The sequence below is a fragment of the Pygocentrus nattereri genome, chromosome 1 (genome assembly GCF_015220715.1).
Source record: "Pygocentrus nattereri isolate fPygNat1 chromosome 1, fPygNat1.pri, whole genome shotgun sequence".
In the NCBI taxonomy this organism is placed as follows: domain Eukaryota; kingdom Metazoa; phylum Chordata; class Actinopteri; order Characiformes; family Serrasalmidae; genus Pygocentrus; species Pygocentrus nattereri.
The window spans coordinates 11,844,982-11,866,924 of record NC_051211.1 but is presented as its reverse complement, the minus strand read 5'-3'; the positions used below and the strand labels follow the sequence as shown (position 1 = coordinate 11,866,924).

The following is a 21,943-nucleotide window of genomic DNA, read 5'->3' as shown; positions in this document are numbered from 1 at the left end:
ATTTTACATCACTAGAGTCCTGTGCCATGCAAATACACTATTTAACATTATACGTCCAAACACTTTTTCACAGAAGAATCTCTGTGAATAGAAAATATCCTGGCAAACTATCCATCCATTTTCTAAGCCACTTCTCCATCAGGGTTGCGGGGGGATGCTGGAGCCTATCCCAGCAGTCTTTGGGCGGAAGGCAAGATACACCCTGGACAGGTCACCAGTCCATCGCAGGGCAGACAGACAGAGACACCTAGGGGCAATTTAGCATGTGCTAAACTTTGGGCTGCATGTCTTTGGGAGGAAACCCACGCAGACACAGGGAGAACATGCAAACTCCACACAGAGAAGACCCTGGTCGCCCAGCCAGGGAATTGAACCCAGGCCCTCCTTGCTGTGAGGTGGCAGCGCTACCCACCACACCACCGTGCCGCCCTCTTGGCAAGCTATTAAATTAATAATACAACACTTAATTTTTTATCTTTATGATGGTGTTACTATGCTTACCATAAATATTCAAACTGATTTCCATCTATCCCAATGAAAATATTCTATGCCTTGTTTTATACCAATATTTTGAGCCACTGGTTATGTTTCAATGATGTCCAAGGTTATTTTGCATCTTTTCAGGATTTTCGTTTTCTTTTTTTCAGTTTTAAACAGACACCATATATTGAGCCACTGCTTAATTTTGCTTCTATACCAAAATGTTAAAGGCGTGGTATGAAATGTTCCATTCAAGGGAAACGTACAGAGTCAGAATTGCTCGCAGTGGTGGTGATAGGAACCAGATGTCGGCGGGGTTTCCCTTACAGAAAACTGTTGCGCAACGTGGTTATGAGCAGGCTGCCTGATGGCTAAGACATTGTTTAACGACAGTTCTGAGACATAAAAACAGCTGGAGAGATACCTGCAGGTTGTTGCAAAGTAAAATAGAACCCAAAGATTTTCATACCACTATTTTACCATAATAAACCCTACATATAAAAATTCAGAAGACACGCGTGGGTTCACTGGCTTTTTTATATTAAATAAATGACAGAAATTAGCCAATTCACAAAGATTTACCACTATTTTACCATAATAAACCCAACATATAAAAAATTCGGAAGACACGTGTGGGTTCACTGGCCTTTTTGGATATTGAATAAATCACAGAACGTCGCCAGAAACTAGCCAATGTCACAAAATATATTTTTAAATAAATTGTTTATACATTTTCTGTATTTAGCGCATTGATTTCTGAACTCTTATTTTGACAGGGCTGCTCGTGTGACGCCACCGTTTTTACGGCCGGTTTGACATTTGGCGCGCTGAGTTGAAAGCAGCTCGTGGGAAGCGGCCGCTTTTGTTTACGTTTATTAAAATATTGATAATAACAACAACAATAACAATAATGTCGCCACGTAGTTAGTTACTTCATGAATATGGTAAACAGTGTGACATGAGGAAAGTGTGAGGGTTACTGCGTCTTGCGACAGTAGTTTACATTTTCAACGTTTTCTTGTTCTCGGGTTCGAGCCGAGCTCTGCTGTTAAAGCTGCTTCTGAATCGCTGCGTTAACGTTGGTTATCAGGATGGATCGATACAACGATGTAAAACTTCTCTTAAAAAAGTGGGAGCACTCGTTTATACAAGCAAACAACAGGAAACCGAGCAAGGTAATTCTGTGTTGTTTAGGTGCGACAGTCAAGCTGCGCCCAAAACCCCGTAGCTTACTAACCCACACAGAACATACTGGCGGTTATAGTAGTGAATGAGCTGCTAGTGGTGTTGGGCTATTTTGACCTGTTTCGCCTTTGTATAGTAGCCAGTTTGCTGTTGTGGGCGCGTTTGGCTGCGTTGTAAGTTACTAAACACGGCTGTATGCTGGTTAGCTGGCTTAACGTTAGCTGGCTTTCTTCTCTGTTTCCAACACGCCTTGGCGTGTATGTATTATTAATAACGTCTAAACATAAAAATCATTTTCGAGTCCATGAAAAGAATGTCAACATTTGACGCCTTGTTTAACAGAAAGAAATCTGCCAATCAGTGTTTTTCAAGCTTAAATAAATTCGTATATTAATACCTCTTTACTATGTGTTTTTACTATTACAGGCATTTTGACGTGTCCATATATTTAACTAGTCATTGAAGTTCCAGCTCATCTATTTCTACAGCAAAAAATTGTAGTAACCTCACACCTTAGCTATGCTCAAATGTTAATATGTTAACTTCAAATGTAATAATTGACTAAAAGAAATGCATTTAAATACAGTATAATGATTTATCTGTGTTCTGGGGGTCTCCCCATTAATAGTAAATGACATTACTTACGTTAAAAATAATGTATGGTCGGATTTGGTGACCATGGTCATGGAACAGTGGCAGTATTTAAGCCTTTGGAGGAGCAAATTTCAAAAAGTAGTCATTTTTGCTGTTTTATTGATTAATATGTTGATAATTTTTTATTTTTTTGATGATTCCTTAACAGGGTGCCTCAAGCATGACATGTTGGCCTTGCAATTTAGACAGTTAACTGTTCTTAATGACATTTTTTTGTGGTGTTCAACACATAAATAAGAACGTTAGAAGGTCTAACTTTGATAACATCCATAAACTGTCCCTCCTATATGTATTTGAAACTGTATAGGACAAAGAAAGTGTGATTTGACATGAGGAAATTTCAAATTAGAGTGCCTATTCGGTCACCGATCTAGTGGAATGACTCTTTAAGGAATGTCTTGTTAAAGAAAGAGACGAAGGACAAGCCTGACTGTTGTAAAAATGCGAATTAGTCAAACTCAAACAGGCTTGATTACCTAGAATAGGCTGGAATAAGGTAGATATGCTTTATTATTTAAAGAGATTTTTGTTAGATCTGAAAGGACATATATCCACTGGACAGAGACAATAGGATGTATTATATTGGCTTAACCAGAAACATTGTGTTGCTGAATATAATAAGCTTTTTTTTCTTTAGAATGACATCGATGCAGCTCCAGAGGAGACCAAGCGTAAGTTGATTATTGCAGTTATCTGCTCTGCACATGCTTTTCTCAAGATCTAACTTGTTTATTCCTGAAACAAGCCTTTGTCTCCATTTAACCTCTGGTGCAGAACTTTATAAAGAATACCGTCTGCTTAAAGAGGCAAAGGAGAGCACTGCTGGCAAGAGTGAAGATCATGTAAAATCACAGGAAAGCCAGTCTACAGAGAGCGTGAGCAGTTTATTTTTGTGCAGTGATGTCTGTTATCTTCTGAAGGTTTGCCAGATTTTGCCAGACTACTGACTCTTTTATTCTGTTCGAAGGAATGCTGGGGCTCTCACCTGAACCGAAAGCACATGCCAGCAGCTGTGCCCAAACTGACATTAAAAGACAAAGAGACTTTACAAGCCTCTGCCCAGTACTTTGGCATGAGGCTGAAATCAAACCTTGGAACTTGGTCAGAGGTGAGTGAGAGACTAAAGTGTAATATATTGTTTAAGTTCTTTCCGATAAAGTAATTTCATTCATTTTAGTTCCATTTCAAGCTCTTATTTTTATACATCACACCCCACTTTTAACAGATTGTGCCCTGTGTTTTGTCTGCTTTAGTTTCTCTATACAGTTTTTAATCTAGATCACTGGAGTCAGCTACTCATGGTGTTGGTAGAATTCAGCACTGAGATCTGCAAGGCCTGTGCGTGTGGAAAAACCAGGAAAAATAGTGAATTGATTCAGGAAAATACAGTTTTGTGCTGCCAAAAGGACATTTGATTTAGTAGGACAGGATTTTATGCTGCATGTTCAGTATATGTTCTGTGTTAATGAATAGAACTTTAGGCTAAAATCTTGCTAAATCAGCACTACGTGCTGTGAGAGCAGCAGTGTTGGGACGTTAATTGAAAGCATTTATTAAAACATGATTTGACTTCTGTCTAGGATGTCTACTTAATTATTTATAGCATATTGTATATTGTTTTACGTTTTGTTTATCCTTTGTTCAGCATTCTGGTTGGTGGTGGCCCGGTTCAAGTCAGTTTTGGACAGAATTTAGTTGTACACTGCAAAAAATCAAGTAAAATTATCTTAAATTTAGTTGATATATCTAACATATTTTCCCATTGAGATTGCTGTAAGCTTATTTTAAAATTATTTAACTTCGTTGCAAAATTTTTGCTTGTTTTTAGTCATTTTATTAAGTAAAATTCTCACTATAATGGCAGATCATTTTGCTTATTTTGAGAAATGTGCTTGAAACAAGCTAAATTATCCTCCTGTATAGTGAGATCATTTTACTTAGTAAAATTACTTAAAACAGGTAAAAATGCCTGGAAATAAGCTAAATAATCTTATAATGAGTGCACAACACTCTTAAAATAAGAAATATTAGATATATCAACTAGAATGAATAATTCATTTGTCAGTAAACATCACACAATGTAGGTTCGATGACTGTGATAATAGAGTCCAGGGTCCAGAGATTTAGACTGTGCTTTAATAGCTCCCAGCTAATGCCAGACACAGCTGAAGCTCAGATAAACAAACGTCACTCACACCAAACTGAGTGTGAACATTTCAGTTTCAGTCTTCTGCACTTTGTTTTGATGATGTCTTACACTGTGTAATCACAGTTAGTAAAGTCCATCTTTCTATCTGTCTGTTCCAACATGTTTTGAAATGTAGGAGCGACCATTTTCTTTGAAGAAGTCAATCACCCCACACAGGACACCAGGAAAGTCATGGAAGGACAGTGGACCTGTTATCACAGCAGCCACAGAAGTGGAGACCCTTTCACCAAAGCCAGCCAACACATGTCCAGATCCTTTTGCCCCTCAGGTGCAGACAGCTAGCAGTGAGCTAGAGGATGAACCCTCTGACCCCTTTCCCACCTTTACCCCCTCCAAGTCCTGCACTGTGAACATGGTGGCTCGAGACAAGTCCACGGTAAGGGCCCAGTTCCTCAGGCAGTCTGTGACCAAGAGGCTGTCTTCTGTAGATAGAGGCTGGCTGGACCGCTGTCAGGTCTTTACAGAAACTGGTAATATAGAGAAACCAGTTGGAGGCAATTCAGACCTGCCAGAAGAAGATAAGCTTGTGAAAAGCAGTGATAGAACTGATGGTGCGGCTGTTGATGAACCTGTTATGAAGGCACCTATGGAGAATGGCATCTCTGTAGTTTCAGCATCTTTGGAATGTCCAGATGATGTGCTGCAAGTGTGTATGGACAGGTTTCCTGTAGAGGGCAGTGTGGACCTGGATGCTGGTCACAGTCTTGGGGCAGAAGATGTAAAAATCAAGCAGAATGTTGTAAAAGAAACCCAGTCTGGGACAGAGGAAGCCAGACATGTATCCAAAACTAGAAAACAAATAAAAAAGCCCAGATTAATTAAAGCACAAGAGTCTGGTCAGAATTCACAAACTGAGGATGTTGATAATGAACCAAGGAACATTAAGAAAAGGGGGAGGAAAAGGCAGAGAGAAACTGAAGAAGGAGAAAAGCAAGTGGAAGAAACCGAGAGAGTCCAAAAGAAACGCCGCACCAAAAAAGAAGACTCTATCGGAGACAGACCACCTACAAAAGGAAGGAAAAAGAAAGGAAAGGCAGCTGAAGTGGGAGAAAGTGACCCTGAGGACTCTCCCAGTTCTAAGCGAACAGCAGTGCAGAAACCAAAGATGCCTCAGGAGAATCTTCTAGGAGAGATGGAGGAAGAGGATTTGAGAGCCGTCTCATCCAGGATGAAAAACACAGCTAGAAGCAGGTGAGTGTCACTTAGAACTTCTTACCTTGTACTTGATGTGTGAATGTTTAGCGTTTGGAACCATTTGTTGAAACTGAACAGATGGTTGAGCTGTGCTGCAACTTTTGGGTGCAGTAACATTGATTATCAAGAAGGTTATCAAAAGGGATTTAAACATGGTGTGGCTAAACACTCGAATTGTCTTTCTAGTTCAACAAACCACAAATACAGTTTGTCTTGTGACTTATTAAACACCATTGACATGTTTAAAGATTGGCCTGCGCTGTAATAGAGATGTAAATGATTAACTCATCAACCGTTAACTAACAAATAATTATACTATTACTGCAGGTTAATACAACCAATGAAGTTGGGACGTTGTGTAAAACATAAATAAAAACAGAATACAATGATTTACAAATCCTTTTCAACCTATATTCAATTGAGTACACTACATAGACAAAATACTTAATGTTCAAACGGATAAACTTAATTGTTTTTTGCAAATATTCACTCATTTTGAATTTGATGCTTGCAACACGTTCCAAAGAAGTTGGGACAGGGGCATGTTTACCACTGTGTTGAAGCTTTTACCAATTTTTTTTTACCAAGTTTTACCAAGTTTACCAATTGTTGAAGCTTTGTAGGTGGAATTCTTTTCCATTCTTGCTTGATGTACAGCTTCAGTTGCTCAACAGTCCGGGGTCTCTGTTGTCGTTTTTTGTGCTTCATAATGCGCCACACATTTTCAATGGGAGACAGGTGTGGACTGCAGGCAGGCCAGTCTAGTACCCGCACTCTTTTACTACAAAGCCGCGCTGTTGTAATGTGCAGAATGTGGCTTGGCATTGTCTTGCTGAAATAAGCAGGACGTCCCTGAAAAAGACGCTGCTTGGATGGCAGCATATGTTGCTCCAGAACCTGTATGTACCTTTCAGCATTAATGGTGCCTTCACAGATGTGCGTTACCCATGCCATGGGCACTTACTCACCCCCATACCATCAGAGATGCTGGCTTTTGAACTTCACGCTGATAACAATCCGGATAGTCCCCTTTGGCCTGGAGGACACAATGTCCAAGATTTCCAAAATGTGGACTCGTCAGACCACAGGACACTTCCACTTTGCGTCAGTCCATCTCAGATGAGCTCAGGCCCAGAGAAGCCAGCAGCGTTTCTGGGTGTTGTTGATATATGGCTTTCGCTTTGCATTTCAGTCACCAGTTGTCATGGAAGAACACCTAAACAACCTGGAATCAGCCAGAAATTAACCCATCACCAATCGCCAAACAAATTGGGCTGCGAGATGCTTCACAGACTGGGTGGAACTAAATAACATTAATATTGATCTGGCAAAAATAACTAAAATATAAAACTAAATATTGATATTTGATATTGCGGCAGTTTCATGGCTCGGTCTGATTTGGTCAGACTCTGAAGATCAGATTACATGTTTGGCGAATGGTGATGGGTTAATTTCTGGCTGATTCCAGGTTGTTTAGGTGTTCTTCTGTGACAACTGGTGACTGAACAGCTGCTCAGTGGTGTTGACAGTTTGGGAATTTAGTGTCATCTCATCTTCAGAATCTGACCAAATTGGCTGTCGGTCAAATGTGATCTTAGACGTGTCCATTTTCTGTTTGTAAACAAAGTAAGAAGTAAAAACGTTCAAAGGGCTTGAGCATCTCCTACAGCTGTCTGTGCAGAGTGAGTGGAGCGTGTTACTCTGACGTAGCAACAAGCTGCTTGTTAAGGAACTGCTAGCATTAAAACATATTAAACCCCACGTTCACGGCCCAGTTTATTTATTTCTTACTTTATTTATTTGACTTGTATAAAAGCAGTAGAACACTCGAGGTTGTGTGTTATTGCGAATAACAGTTTCACAATAACACACTCCCTCTCGTGTTCTGTTGCTTACTTTTACAGTAACTTTGAACAAAACTATTTAGAGTTCATTGTCAGAACCATCAATTTTACAATAGATATTTTGATTAATTGGGTCCTTGATTTTAGACTTTCCAATTAAATTATTGACTAATGACTGTTATCAGTTTAGTATCTGTAAAAAGAATTTCCCTAATTTAGTCCAAAACATACCTTTGTTCAATTTGCCTTCATTCAGCAAAACACTGTGAGTGGGCACTTTTGACCTCATGAAAAGTATTGCACTTTTAGAACTGTCTGCATTGCAGTTACACTTAGCAGCCCTTGTTATATAAATGTATAGCTAAATAGACAGTATGACAGTATGAATTTAGTAGAAAAAGAAGGTAATCGAGTTTCCTTACTTTTTTAATGGAACAAGACCTACCAAAAACACAGATGGAAACTTTGTGAAAATCAATCTGAAGAAGAAGTCTCATGTTAAAGGATTTGCCTTGAGAGGTGCTGCCCTTCGCAAGCAGGTGAGTAGAATGATAAAAGAACACCTGAAGTCCCAGTCTTGGCTTTAGACCAGTCATGAGGTTAAAGTAATTGCTGTGATTCCAGTTGTACATGCAGAAGTTTGCACTGAAGGGAGAGAGGTTTGGAGGAGGTGGTGGACGGGGTAGAGGAAGGTTTGGAGGCTTCAGCCGGCAAGGTGACAGCTGCTATAAATGTGGTGGCACAGGACACTGGGCACGAGACTGCCAGGGAAGAGGTGAGACATTTGATATTGAAAAACCTGTAAAATCCTTTTATTACACCGATTCCCAACCTAGTTTTGGGGAGAGTGCGGGGTCATGGGATTCATGTTGGAAAAAAAAAATCTCCCACACCTCTGACAAAACAAAGTGCCTGCATAAGTGAAGGTATGCACACTGATTTGTAGGGGTAACAAAATATATAACTTACCCTTTTTACAGCAAGGTGCAGGAGTGATTAGCCAAGCAACTAACTTAGCAGCTAACTTTCACACTCTTAATGTTTATTAATATCTTGTGATTAGCTATACTACAGAGCATCCACATACATAAGACCTTAAATGTCTGTGTAATGCCATTTTCAGCTTGAATGATTCTACTTCTGTGTCTCTTTAAGCCCCGGCTCCTGCCATGAGTGGAACCTCCCAGCAGGAAACCCCTCTAGAGGAGGAGGAGCCATTTGAGCTGCCCACTCTAGAGGAAGTTGCGAGGGCAACTGGAACTCTGCGCTCTGAGCCTATTTGTAAGTACTGACCGGGCAACAGTTAATAAAGTAGAATGAAATGATGTTGGACTTTTTGGATTTCAGAAGGCTGCGGTTTGTTCGAATGCATTGCAGGCACAACTGTCAAAGCATTTGCCCATCAGGATGTCATGTGGGTAGGATGGTCCTTCCTTTCCCTTGTCACTCAGTGCAATTCTAGACATGTGCGTCTGTTAGGTGATTTAACAGAATTAACAGTTAGTGTTGTCTTCCAAGCATAGCCAGCTGTCCACAAATTCTAGTTTCACCCTCCCAGCTTGGTAGCATTGCAGCCAGTCGGTTGGCTGTAGTATCCATGACTAAATTGGGTAAAAAAAATCAACCAACAAAAACTTTTGCTTTGTGCAAAGCAGTGCAAACCTTCTCTGGAGCGACGATACAAGCTTCACTATCGAGCAGTCTGATGCATGAATCTGGTTTTGGTAGATGCCAAGAGAATGCTTCTACTGGAATGCATAGTGACAACAGTAAAGTTTGGTGGAGGAAGGACAGTGGTCTGGGTCTGTTAGTTCCAGTGAAGCGCAATATAGTGCAATCCATGAAGTCCATAAAGACATGGTTTGATGAGTTTGATGTGGAGGAACTCCAGTGGCCTGCAGAGAGCCCTGACCTTAACTTCTGAAAAACTGGATGAATTGTAATGTAGATCGCAAGCCAGACCTTCTCATCCAACATCAGTGCCTAGCCTCAGAAATGGTCTTTGAACTGAAATTGATGTCCTGCAATGGTTTGGCGACCTGTCCAAGGTGTATCCTGCCTTTTGCCCAATGACAGCTGGGATAGGCTCCAGCACCCCCCGTGACCCAGAAGGAGAAGCGGCTTAGACGATATAGGTGTATATAGAAGGTCATATAGGTGTAATTGGCAGGTGTCCACATACTTTTGGCTACATGATGGTAAAGAAAGTAGATTTCTTATCATTCAGTAAGATAAGTGTAATTTTTTTGAGGACTCTGACAACTTCTTTCTTCAGCAATGGCCCCCAGTGTGGGAGACGATGAAGAGGAGAAGGAAGACAAGGGGGAGGAAATCCTGCTTAATGTCATCAGACCAGACTATGAACGCCCTGCACCTCCTCCACCCATGGAGCCTCTCTATAAGCCCAAAGAGGATGGAAAAGTACAAGGTAGATTTCCATTAAAAACAGGGGAGGTGGTCTAATTAGAGTACTTTTAATTTTGAATGGACGCGAGTGAAAAAAGTGGGCTGCAATTTGTGCTAATCATTTTTCCTCTACAGAGGTTCCACCAGAGGTTTACCAAGCTCTCCATGACTTTGGTTACAGGTCATTCAGGCCTGGCCAAGAAATGGCCATAATGAGAATCCTTTCAGGTAAGAATAATTAACAATGTCAGAATATTTCATAAATACATGGAAGTTCTAAAGAAATAGAGATTGAATACACATTAATTAGGCTTTGTTTCTGTATCCTGTTTGACACTAAGCAAGTGTACAGACACTGGATGTTTGTCCGCTTCTCAGGCTTTTCCTTGTTTGTGTTCAGGTTTGTCTACTCTCGTTGTTCTCTCCACTGGCATGGGGAAATCTCTGTGCTACCAGCTACCTGCCTACCTCTATGCTCAAAGGTCAAAGTGCATAACTCTGGTTGTGTCACCTCTGGTATCACTAATGGATGACCAGGTAACACACACTGCACACAGTGGCCCTTAGTCATCCAAGTTGCATAGAAAAGATTTTGGATTTAACTTCATTTGCTTTTGATTCGTTAAGCTTGTGTTTGGCCTGGGAACAGGCAGAGATTTGAGCATAAATGATGAATCAGCTTCAGTGTGTGAAACCAAACACCAGCTTACCAGCATCTCATTTACATATCATTTACATGCCTCATGCCGTATTCCATGCAGGAGTTTTGGTAGAAAGCCAATAAAATGACAGCACTTATTGATTTATTTATATATTCATATATCAGTGGATATCAGTGTGCATGGAAAGTATGTACATCTACTATTGTACTGGATTGCTGTGTGCACTACTTATTACAACTGTAGATTATTGTTTTGTATGTTTATTCTAGTTATTGGTATTATAGATGGTATTAATCATTTTGTCAGGATGTTTTTCTAGTAAGATGGGGTCAGTTCATGGTGCATTATTTTTTTATTTTATTTATTGCATTTTCTAATCTTTCCTCAGCTCTCTGGACTCCCTCCTAAGCTGAAAGCAGCTTGCATCCACTCTAACATGTCCCAGAAACAAAGAGAGGCAGCTATTGAGAAGGTCAGTGTTATTAATAGAGTGCTGTTCACTTACATGAATCCCATGATGTGATCACTTTGTATTAATTGTGTTCTTTGTGTATTTTCTGTGTGAGTAGGTGAAGGCAGGTCAAGTACATGTTTTGCTGCTGTCGCCTGAGGCTCTAGTTGGAGGAGGGCACTCTGGTTCAGGTTGTCTTCCTCCTGCTGACCAGCTCCCACCAGTGGCTTTTGCCTGTATTGACGAAGCACATTGTGTGTCTGAGTGGTCGCACAACTTCCGGCCCTGTTATCTCAGGCTTTGCAAGGTGAGATCTGCCATCATTGGACCATGAAGGTTATGTTGTGGTTCATATAGAGCTAAATTTTGTCGAGTATGCTTGTATTACACTAACCTTGTTATTTTTACCACTGTCTTAAAAGTTGCCCAGTCTCTTATAACTGTTTAGAGCAGTCCTGATTTTATTTTATTTTTTTCATTTACATTGACATTTTTGAAAAAACAAATAATCAGCTAGTGGTTAGTGTTTTTAATGAGAGAGCGAAAGCAGGAATATTGATCTCGAAAGCATGTTTTATTGAAATCTTCAGGGCCTGTATCAGAAAAAAAGTAATTTCCCCATGTTTTAAAATAATTATTTGTTGTGTTATGTAAACTTTGTTCAAATCATACCATTAACTCCCCAGTAAATACAGTCCACATAGGAAAACTAAGTTGCAGAAACCTTTTTTGATGTGAAGAAAAGCAACACATTTACATATATCCACTCATACAGCAGTTTGGCTATACCTGTTCACATTAAAGTTACGACAAGCATTTCACCCTAGACTGCTTTTTTATTTGTAATGCATGCTACAGGGCAGCCAACAGTGCAGAGGTCATTTACATATAGCAGTCTTAAAGACACGGCCCAAAAAAAAAGCAAGGCTGGAAAATGATATGAAAATTGTCATGTACAAATGTAAGAATTATGGCTGCTTTTTGTACACAAAACCACACAAACTTATGGCCCTCAAGAAAAAAAATGCAGAGAAATATAGGATATGTGTCCTTTAAGTTTTCAACTTTACCCCATTCCATATTTGGTAAGTCTGACTTCCCTTCAAATAACCCACTTTTATTAAAATCTGTTGATACAACCTAACATTCTCAGGGCTTATGAGTTTTACTTGTTTGCAATATATCTCAATACTGAAAATACTGAAAATACAAGATAATTTGGGATGAAACAGATGCCTGGATTAATACATTTAAACCTTTATTTTCTTTTGATGCAATTTCAGACAAGTATTCCATGATTAGACTTAAATTTACATTGTATTTTTATGCAAAATGATCAAATTTTAATGGAAATACATGAGGCCCTGTTCTATGAAGGCTAAACATTTTCACGTTTTTGCATGTAATACATTTAAAGTATGACTCCAAAACGTCTTTATGATAAGTTGCACGTGTGTGTAGGTACTAAGGGATCGGCTAGGGGTGCGCTGCCTCCTGGGTCTGACGGCCACTGCCACTCTGTCCACTGCCCTTGACATTGCCCGTCACCTGGATATCAGTGATCAGGAGGGCATTGCCGTTCGTTCAGCCGCTGTTCCTCACAACCTCCAACTCTCTGTGTCCATGGACCGAGACAAGGACCAGGTGCAATTAGGTTTTTTTTTTCTTAAAGATTAAATTATTTTTTTAATTGAATTTTTACCTAAATACACTCTTATTTTGTAATCAAATTGATCCCAGATGTGATCAATTGTTTCTGCTGTTGAAAAAGGTAGTGAAAAGTAAAAGATGGTATTCTGTCTTCATCAGGCTCTGGTGTCCTTGCTGAAGGGTGAGCGATTTGGTGTACTAGACTCTATTATAGTGTACTGCACCAGACGAGAAGAGACGAACCGCATAGCTGCGCTGCTACGTACCTGCCTTCAGGGGGTGTTGCTGAAAGAGTCCTCACGGCCTGTGAAGGAGGAAGAGGGGGACAATCCTGTGGGCAAGAAGAAGAAAGCTTTGGGTAAAAGCAGAGGCCAGAGAGAGGTGCCTTGATACAGGCACAATGTAGTTTATGTTGCTAAATCTTGACATTGTGAAATTGGATGAAAGAGAAGGCATTTGATTGCTTACTTTGTAGCAGCATGAATACAAAGTATTTTTGACTACTCTTTTTGAGGCATCTGTTATAAAAAGCCTTAATGTTTACTTTGTAATTCAATCTGTAGTTCTGGTGCTCAAGGACTACATTATATATTATAATTAATACACATTAAAATAACCATTAAAATAGATTAAATTCTCTGTAGTATTTTGAGTACTAGTGATTAATTCTACAGCACTGTTATTGTTAACATTGTATGTTCCACTGCTGAACAACTCAGCCAGGAAGAAGATCCGGAAGCCTCTGAAGTGGATCGCTGAGGCGTACCATGCTGGCATGTCAGCCTCAGAGCGACGACGCGTCCAAAACAACTTCATGTGTGGCGAGCTGCGGGTAGTGGTGGCCACTGTGGCCTTTGGCATGGGCTTGGACAAATCTGACGTGCGTGGCATCGTCCACTATAACATGCCCAAAAGCTTTGAGAGTTACGTGCAGGAGATCGGCAGGGCCGGTCGTGATGGGGAACCTGCACACTGCCACCTGTTCCTGGACCCAGAGGTGAGATTTTATCCTTTAGGAGAGTAGAATTAAGGCCTAAGAATGTTGCTAGATGCCATTGGTGACCAAGCGACCCACTGCTGATGTTCACCCATGTTTCGTAGGCCTAATATTTAATTAATATAATTATATTTATATGTTATTTAGATTTTGTCCGAAATTGTTATAGAGCATGTATATTTTAGAGAACTGTCATAACTGTGACAGTCTACAATTACAAGTAATAGTTATTAGGATCCAAGCACCCTCTTGCATCCTCTTTAGAGCCAGTATAGCACAAATGATGGGAAATATTTTTGATTGGCCTCAATTTATAAAAGATGTGGGTCCTACAAAGAAAGTTTCTGATCATTTTTAAACAGTCAAAATACCTAGAAAAATTTTCCATAGCAGTTATCCTTGTATTTTAGCCTCACTAAAATTTTCACTGTGGAAAGATTCTGCCAGACCTCCATGCAGATGATTCATTCCGAGCTTCTCACCTTTTTCACTGCACATGTTTTTATTTCGTTCATACTTTAATAAGAAAGTATGCTATGATAGAACCGAGCTCTCATTGCATCTACTTTGTACCCAAGATTGCAACATGCTGCCTGAGGAAAATTCTAAGCATTTTCCAAAAGCCCCACTATTGTAAAATGTTGGGTTATGGTATTTTCATAATATGAAATGTGAAAACATAATACATTTTGTTTCCTGCACTATCTATGGTTGCACACCAGAGAGCAACTGGGAAAGTCTTATTTTCTTTAGTCTGTAAAAATATCAATACATTTTATAAATGTAAAGTAGCAACAGCTCACCGAAAAATCTAATACCGAGAGCAAATAAATAATGCATATTTGTACAAAAATTCTTTCCTGTTTATTCAATTAAGGCATAGATCTCAGCCTTCTTGGGGGGAAAAACTGATCAGATGGTTGCTTTGTATTCTATTTTGTTTGTATAATGATAATTGTGATGATACTTCTTTGATATCGCCTATCCCTGAAGTCCTATTTGATGCATGAAAGCTCTAAGCAGTTTAGTAATGTGTACAGGGTGGAGATCTGCATGAACTGCGCAGGCACATCTACGCAGACACTGTGGACTACTTTACTGTGAAGAGGCTGGTGCAGAGGGTCTTCCCTCCCTGCAAGTGTAGACAGATTCATCAGAAGCACCAGGATTTAGCAAAGGTAACTCTGTAGTTTACTTACTGTCATATTAGCTAGAACTGCCTATTTTCCTCATTTCAGAACTTCTCATTTTTCAGCACGGTATAAAAGGTTCAGAGGTACATTCTCCCGTATCAACTTTGGTTCATAAATTATTATAGATGCCATTTTTCTGGCCATTTTGAAACTTCAGAGGAAATACTTTTTCAGTTTCTGTCAAGATGTCGGACACCTAGCGTTTTGAAATGTTTTGAATACAATGTTTTCTTGGTTGTGTAGCTATACAAGTATAGTTTGAGGAATAACGTCACATAAATATTTGTAACAGTATTTCTAACAGTGCTGCCTTGGGTATAATGTCACACCTGACAGACTTTACCCCATGTTGTGATGTAAGCAGTGAAACGTTTCAGATTTTAATGACCTTCAGTAAGTGCTTTTAATAATAGTTTGGAAAAGAAAACTCACTGTTTAAGCAAAGCACCAATGAAGTGTTGCAAAATATACCGATACTATTAAAATTAGCCCTTGTAGCCTTTTCTTTTTACAAAGGCGGGGAGTACACTACATGATTATTTGCCTGATTTTAAGCCCGATTTGTCCATTGCAGCAAATTTTCACTGTCTAAAGCAGTTTTCCAGGTTTATGAGCTTGATTGGAAGCGACTGACAGCATGGATTAGCTGATAGTGTGAGAGGAGAAACAAGTGAAACAAGCCATCCAAACGAACTCTGAAGTGATCAGAGGCCTTCCGATATTAGCAGACATGTTTACATATTTACGACTCAAAATGTTAATGAGTCTTGTAGTGTCAAAAGGTCAGAGATTTATGTAACATGTTATACAAATAATAGCCAATCAGAGAGCTAGAAGAGTGGGGAAAAGGCAAAGAGACATGCATGCGCACAGCACAATGCAGAGACAGGCAGATAAGAGCCGTTATCATATTTTTATCCAGACGTCAGGTCACTCTCTTTACAATTTCAGCTTGGCTACCAGATTGTCATGAAACATTTCTCCAGCTCTCACTATATCAGTCCCATATTAATCCCTAGTTTGCGCTTTCACCACGTATAAAAGCACAAACAGGCCCGGTTCAGTAAGTTCAGCTTTGATTGTGTCATGTGATTTATATGAGCTCTGGGAGTTTAAGGTCTTATTTGTAGCCAAAGCTTATGTGAGTTATACTCTGTCTTTGTCTTGTCTAGTGTGAGGGCTGTCACGACAAAAAGACGGGAAATTCTGTGACAAACTGACTTTAAGTTGGTTAAGGTGCTCTCCGTTTTAGAAGTCTGTCAAAATTTTAAGTTGTGTAATGTGCACCCAACCTTGTTTGGAAAGGGACAATAAGCAAGTTGTTAAAAAAGCATCTGAGGTGGCTCCTCTAAAACTGTTTGAGAGAATGCCAAGAGTATGCAAAGCTGCACCAGTACCAGAGGATTCCTTTTACTTTCACATCTTTTTCTTTTGCTATATGCTCAGATAGATACAACACCACTCTCTCTAGGCTCGACATCACTTTCATAATGTAAATGAAAAATATATTGCAAGTATTTGTATATTTTTACATTATTAATAATGCTGAATAATTTTAGTTTTAGTCCTAACTGAAATCCTGTTTCACATGAAATTTTTATCAGATGTTTATATATGTATATTTGATCAGATGATCAAATATAGTGACTTGAGTTAACTTGAATTAACTTAAATGTTTTCTCCTGGTTGGCTGGGTTGATGCGAGAGTGTTAAGCTCAATGTTCTGCTCCTCCTCCAGGCTGCAGAGGTAGATGATGCAGAGTTGATGGAGCTGATGGAGCTGTGCGAGGAGTCTGGAGATAACCAGCGGGAGCAGAACACAAAGATTCAAGTCACACATCTACAGCAGTCTGCCTCAGACACAAGGCCACAGGAGTCCGAGAGCAAACAGGAGGGGGAATGTGAAGGATCCATTACTCAGTATGAGGGAGAAGAGAAGCAGCAGGGACGTGAAGAAACCCAAAGAGACCAAATGGATGCAAAAGATGGAAGCGGCAGTGGAGAGATAGAACAGAGTGAAGGAGAGGAGTTGGTTCAGCGTGTGTGTCACACCCACGAGAGAGCTGTTCCAATGCAAGACACTGTTGAGGCACTGGACATCACAGAGGAGGGTGAGAGAGGATCCATGAAGATGACACCTTATGCCATGAGGAAATAACAATAAGTTAAATTTTATAAAAAGTAAAAAAGTGCCCCTGATCCAGTTGTCCTCTGCACCCTCATGCATACACCTCAACAATTTTGTTTTGGGTGCTAAACCTTTTTTTAAACCAATAACTTGGGTCAAACAGTGGTTTATCAGCTAATAAACTAGTCAACCTATTTAAACTCTAGATATATTGGTGACCTTCATTTACTGTATAACTGAACATGGTTGATTGGTTTTTTGTTTACATCCTTTGGTTAAACCCTGCATTACTTGGTCATATGTGTGGATTTATGTGTGTGTCTGCTCAGGTCTGGAGACTCTATTGTGTTACCTGGAGTTACACCCTCAGAGGTGGGTGGAGTTGCTGCACCCTACTCTCTCAGTGTGTCGGCTGGTGTGTTATGGAGGCCCCCCGCAGCTCCGCAAGCTAACCAAAATGTATGCTAAAAAAAGTTTGTGAGAAGTATTATAATTAGACATGGTTACATGTTACATTAATGTTGTATGCACTATAACATTGTCTATTTGTGCTTATAATATGGCAGATGTCCTCCAGTAGCTGTGGTGTTGGCACGAAAGCGCCTGGCGGGGGAGAAGGTGGAAACATGTGACACTTTGGAGTTTGATGTGGTCGAGCTGGCAGACACTATGGGCTGGCAACTTCCCCTAGTGAAGAGGGGCCTGAGACAGCTGCAGTGGAGTGCTGGTTCAGGTTTGGGCAGATTTTTTTTTTTTTTTTTTTAATTTATTTTTTTTAGAAAGATTGACCATTGACAAATCTGAAACCTGTTTGGAATGAAGTCTCCTTTGAGACGCTTCACAAGCCCAAAAAGGAACGAACATGCAAACCACTCAGTAGTTTCATGGACCCATGAAAATCAGCCCCTGCCTATTATTCCTCCTCCACCAAACCTTACACATAGAGACATTGTGCTTTTGGACAGGTAGTGTTCTCCTGTCAGATCCGCCAGACTGCTTGATTTTTTTTGTAGAGGTTAGCAATTATGATTGTACACAAACTTTTAACCTAGCGCATTGTCAGTTGTAATGACAAAACACTTTATAGTAATGTTTTTTAATGCTCCAGCAGTGGTGGACGAAGTACACAAACCATATATTTGAGTTTAAGTAGAGATACCCAAGGTAAAATATTACTCCAGGAAAAGTAGAAGTCCTTACTCTAGACCTCCACTTGTAGTAAAAATACTAAAAGATTAATTATGGCTCTAATGTCCTGTTACCATTTTTATAACATGACTCTTGCTTCATTAACTCATTTTAGGTGAAAATACTCCAGTGTCACTGTTGGTAAACCAGCCTTTAATAGAATGCCATTCATTAATTTGTCACTGATGTCTATTAAAATTATCATAAGCACAAAACACTGAAGCCACACAGTTTCCATCAGGTAGAACCGAGTGGCTCTTTAATAACTTTTGCAAACAAGTGAAGTTTCAGTTTAAGATTTATTTTCAACTTAGAAGTTTAAGTTTAATCCAAACTTTAAACACAGTATCCTTTACTATATTGCATCTGTAGGTCTCTGTTCATAAGCATAAACTGCATATGTGTACATATTTCTATATTGTGGTCTATTTACACAAAGTTGGGTTAGTTCCAGTCTGCTACACTGACATTGAATCGTATGCTTGCACTGGGTCGGTAAGTCCAACAGGTCAAAACAAGCTCAAAACAAAGTGTGTTTTTATGCACACATACGCCAAAAGGAATGACCGATTTTGCATAATGTAGTGGAGTAAAAAGTAATATATTTGACTTTGAAGTGTAGTGGAGTAAAAGTAAAAAGTTTCTCCAAATGGGTGTAAAGTAAAGTACATACAAAAAAAAAACACTTAAGTACAGTAACGAATTACATTTACTTAGTTATTGTCCACCACTGTTCTCCAAACAGTATAACACACATTTTTAGTGCTCATGTGATCACCATGCATTTGCTACCAAAATTTTGAATATTTAATCCTTTATTCCTCATCTTTTTGTTGATGAATATATCAAACCATGAACCAGCCTTTTCATATGGAAATCAATCAGTACAAGTAGTACAGTCGAATATACCTTTTAAAGCATTTTCTCTCATTTCCCTGCTGTCTTCCCTTTTGGGAAAAATCTAATTCTTTCTCTTTGAAGTTAGTCTTTGGGATTTTTGGTTTTGTAATGCACATTATATTATGTTCTTTGCTTCTGTGCATTGACACCTTTAGAGTATGTGATGTGAATGATGTGGTGTTTTTAGGTTCTTATGGAGGCACAGGCCGGAGTGGCATCCTTGTGGAGTTCTCTGCTCTGTCCTTCTACTTCCGTTCCTATGGTGACCTGATGCCTGAAGAACTGGACCAGGTGTGTGCGTTCCTGCATGGCAGGGTGCAGTCGCAGGAGAGGACTCAGCTCTACCAGCTTAAAACCTGCTTTAAAGCCTTCCATAGGTTAGATGTGTACTCGCTTCTTTCATTCTCAGTTTCATTAGTACATTCAGCCATGCATTCTTCAAGCAACTTGTACCAGTGGTCCTCAAACTGGTCTTCAGGAACCCCCACATTTTTGCTCAGACAAACTCATAGACAGTGCATAGGGATAGAGCAAAAATGTGCACCGTGTGGGGATCCCTGAGGACCAGTGTGAGAACCACTGATTTATACCACAGTTCAAAAAATTGAAGTTACTGTTATTATTAAAGATAAAACCACTTTGGTGCAAAAATGTGTAAAACAAATATTTTTTAACAGATTATTTTTTATTTTCCTTTTTAAAACAAATATTTTAAAATCAGCTGTTTCATAGCTATTTCATGTCATTGCCACACAAAAGGTTATTGTAACAACAATTATTAATGAGTAATTCTATATCTTTGAATGGAAATGACAAATAACATACTGTTGTTGATTTTCTAAGTGAAAATAAATGAACACATCCTCTACAGAGAACACACTTCTGCACATTTTAACTTTCTGCACAATTACTGTACACAATTACAGCACTATAATTTGCAGAAAAAAAAGTTGTGTTAACTTATTTTCACACACAAAATCAACAAAACATGGCATTTGACCAGGAGAGGGTTCATGTTTTTGGATATGACTGTAAGGGTGCCTACACACTAGACAATGTAAAGATGGAGTGGTAGACGCATACACATGCAGATCTTGTCCATCTAGAAGGAGTGTACGAGGCAGGAGTGGGGTGGAGTTTGTACAGTTCGAAATCCAGCGGGAAACAAAACATTTGGACCAGAAACAAAGAAATATGGGCATCAGTTTTTTTTTTTTTTTTTTTGTGATGACCATGTGCAGAGCCAAGCAGACAACAGTGACAAAGGCAAAAACGTCATTTAGAACAGGAGCAAGGTACATAGTGTTGTTACTGTCCTCCGTCTTCTGCCTGCACGTTTCTATTAGTTGACGTGCCCCCACGTCAGAATGCATTGCATCAAAAGTTGAAATGGTTTGAACTTCGACACTTGATGCTCGATGATGCATCTTTTCACCGCATACAGACACATTTTTTGTCAAACAGCGCTGATGCAGCGTCCTAACTGAAATACATTGGAGGGCTGGGTTTCTGATGCTGCGTCAGCCTCTAGTGTGTAGGCACCCTAACACATGTGAGATCTCCTTTTATTCAGAAAAGTGTAATTTACATCATTTAATAGACTTCATTATACTATATTACCCACCCTTATTTTTGGTTGCTAAAAAGATGTATGTGTGTACAGTGTGGCGTATCGCAACTGTAGCTTCTGCATGGATGAGCTGGATGAGACCAGAAGCCTGAAGTTGAAGGAGCTACTGTCTGATTATTTTGATAAGAGGAGAGACCTGGACATGAGCAAGAAATATGAAGAGGATCAAGACGACGAGGACAAAACGCTAAACAAGTGCAAGGTTTGTGTTCGCGATGCTCATTTTTTAATTGCGGAACCAAAAGTGGTTCTTCTTTGGCATTACTTCAAAGAACTTTGCATCTTCTGTGCTTGAATTTTGAGGAAACCAGAACTACATTCACGCTTTTGCATTGCCTTACTCTCAGCTGAAGGAGTGGGAGGAGCAGATCCGGGCTGATGTCCGAGGTTTCCTGGCAAGTCGTAGCGATGAGAAATTCTCTGGCCGTGCGGTGGCGAGGATATTCCATGGGATTGGTGTGTCTGCTGAGCTCACTCTCTGTTGTTTTCCCTTTGCTGTTCAGGCTTCTAAGGTCATAATCTTTAACTATTTTTTTGTCTGTTTCCAGGAAGTCCATGTTATCCAGCACAGATGTATGGCCGGGATCGGCGGTACTGGCGAAAGTATATTCACTTTGATTTCAATGAAATCATTCGCTTAGCCACTCAAGAAATCATTAGAACAAGGTAACTGAACACTGGTTTAGTGATTCAGTTGCTAGATTAAATTCTTACATGTAGTGTTGTCTTACCATTTGATAAATGCACTGTCTAAATTCTGTCTCATTTTACAATAAAGATTATTTTCTACTTTCTATGTGTCATTCCTGCTATAGTCACCCGTTATAACCTTTTTGTTACTATTGATAGTGTATACTCTGACATTGAATAAATATAACAACTAATTATAACAATTTTTAGTATTCTGTGGATCTAACTTTTGCCCGTTTTAGTTTCACATAGAAATATGCAGGGCTATTTGGAGGCCACACCTCCAAAGTTCAGTCTCAGAAGTTGGTCTGCTTCTCACAAAGAAATCTAGACTCTTTGTGGATGTTGAGGTCTGGACTCTGGGCTTGATGAGTTGTATGTTTCCTTTTCTCAGTAAGGGCAAAAATATTGTTTCAGGATGGACATAAACAACTGGTATTTAATTTATTTTTCTCTCGACTTTCCCATTTATGTAAGTACGT

General features: G+C 39.5%; 1 protein-coding gene across 1 annotated transcript; it reads left to right on the top strand.

Annotated features, from left to right (window-relative positions):
• Positions 1–1,331: 1,331 nt before the first annotated feature.
• On the top strand, positions 1,332–21,565 carry recql4 (RecQ helicase-like 4). The gene is made up of 24 exons (XM_017701479.2): positions 1,332–1,655; positions 2,957–2,990; positions 3,094–3,194; positions 3,287–3,427; positions 4,644–5,719; positions 8,006–8,105; positions 8,191–8,341; positions 8,722–8,847; positions 9,842–9,994; positions 10,108–10,200; positions 10,373–10,509; positions 11,023–11,106; positions 11,204–11,392; positions 12,547–12,729; positions 12,895–13,093; positions 13,455–13,732; positions 14,773–14,910; positions 16,664–17,036; positions 17,383–17,512; positions 17,620–17,786; positions 19,329–19,518; positions 20,805–20,973; positions 21,119–21,227; positions 21,320–21,565. Exons 1-24 carry the CDS (start codon positions 1,572–1,574, stop codon positions 21,439–21,441), a joined length of 4,527 nt encoding a protein of 1,508 aa, XP_017556968.1. The 5' UTR covers positions 1,332–1,571; the 3' UTR covers positions 21,442–21,565.
• Positions 21,566–21,943: the final 378 nt, after the last annotated feature.

Bases quoted from the DNA above. Each gene is read 5' to 3' on its own strand.
- recql4 (XM_017701479.2), top strand. From the start codon at position 1,572: ATGGATCGATACAACGATGTAAAACTTCTCTTAAAAAAGTGGGAGCAC. The intron at 17,787-19,328 runs GTTTGGGCAGAT...TGGTGTTTTTAG, and splicing joins GCAGTGGAGTGCTGGTTCAG to GTTCTTATGGAGGCACAGGC. The intron at 21,228-21,319 runs GTGTGTCTGCTG...GTCTGTTTCCAG, and splicing joins GAGGATATTCCATGGGATTG to GAAGTCCATGTTATCCAGCA.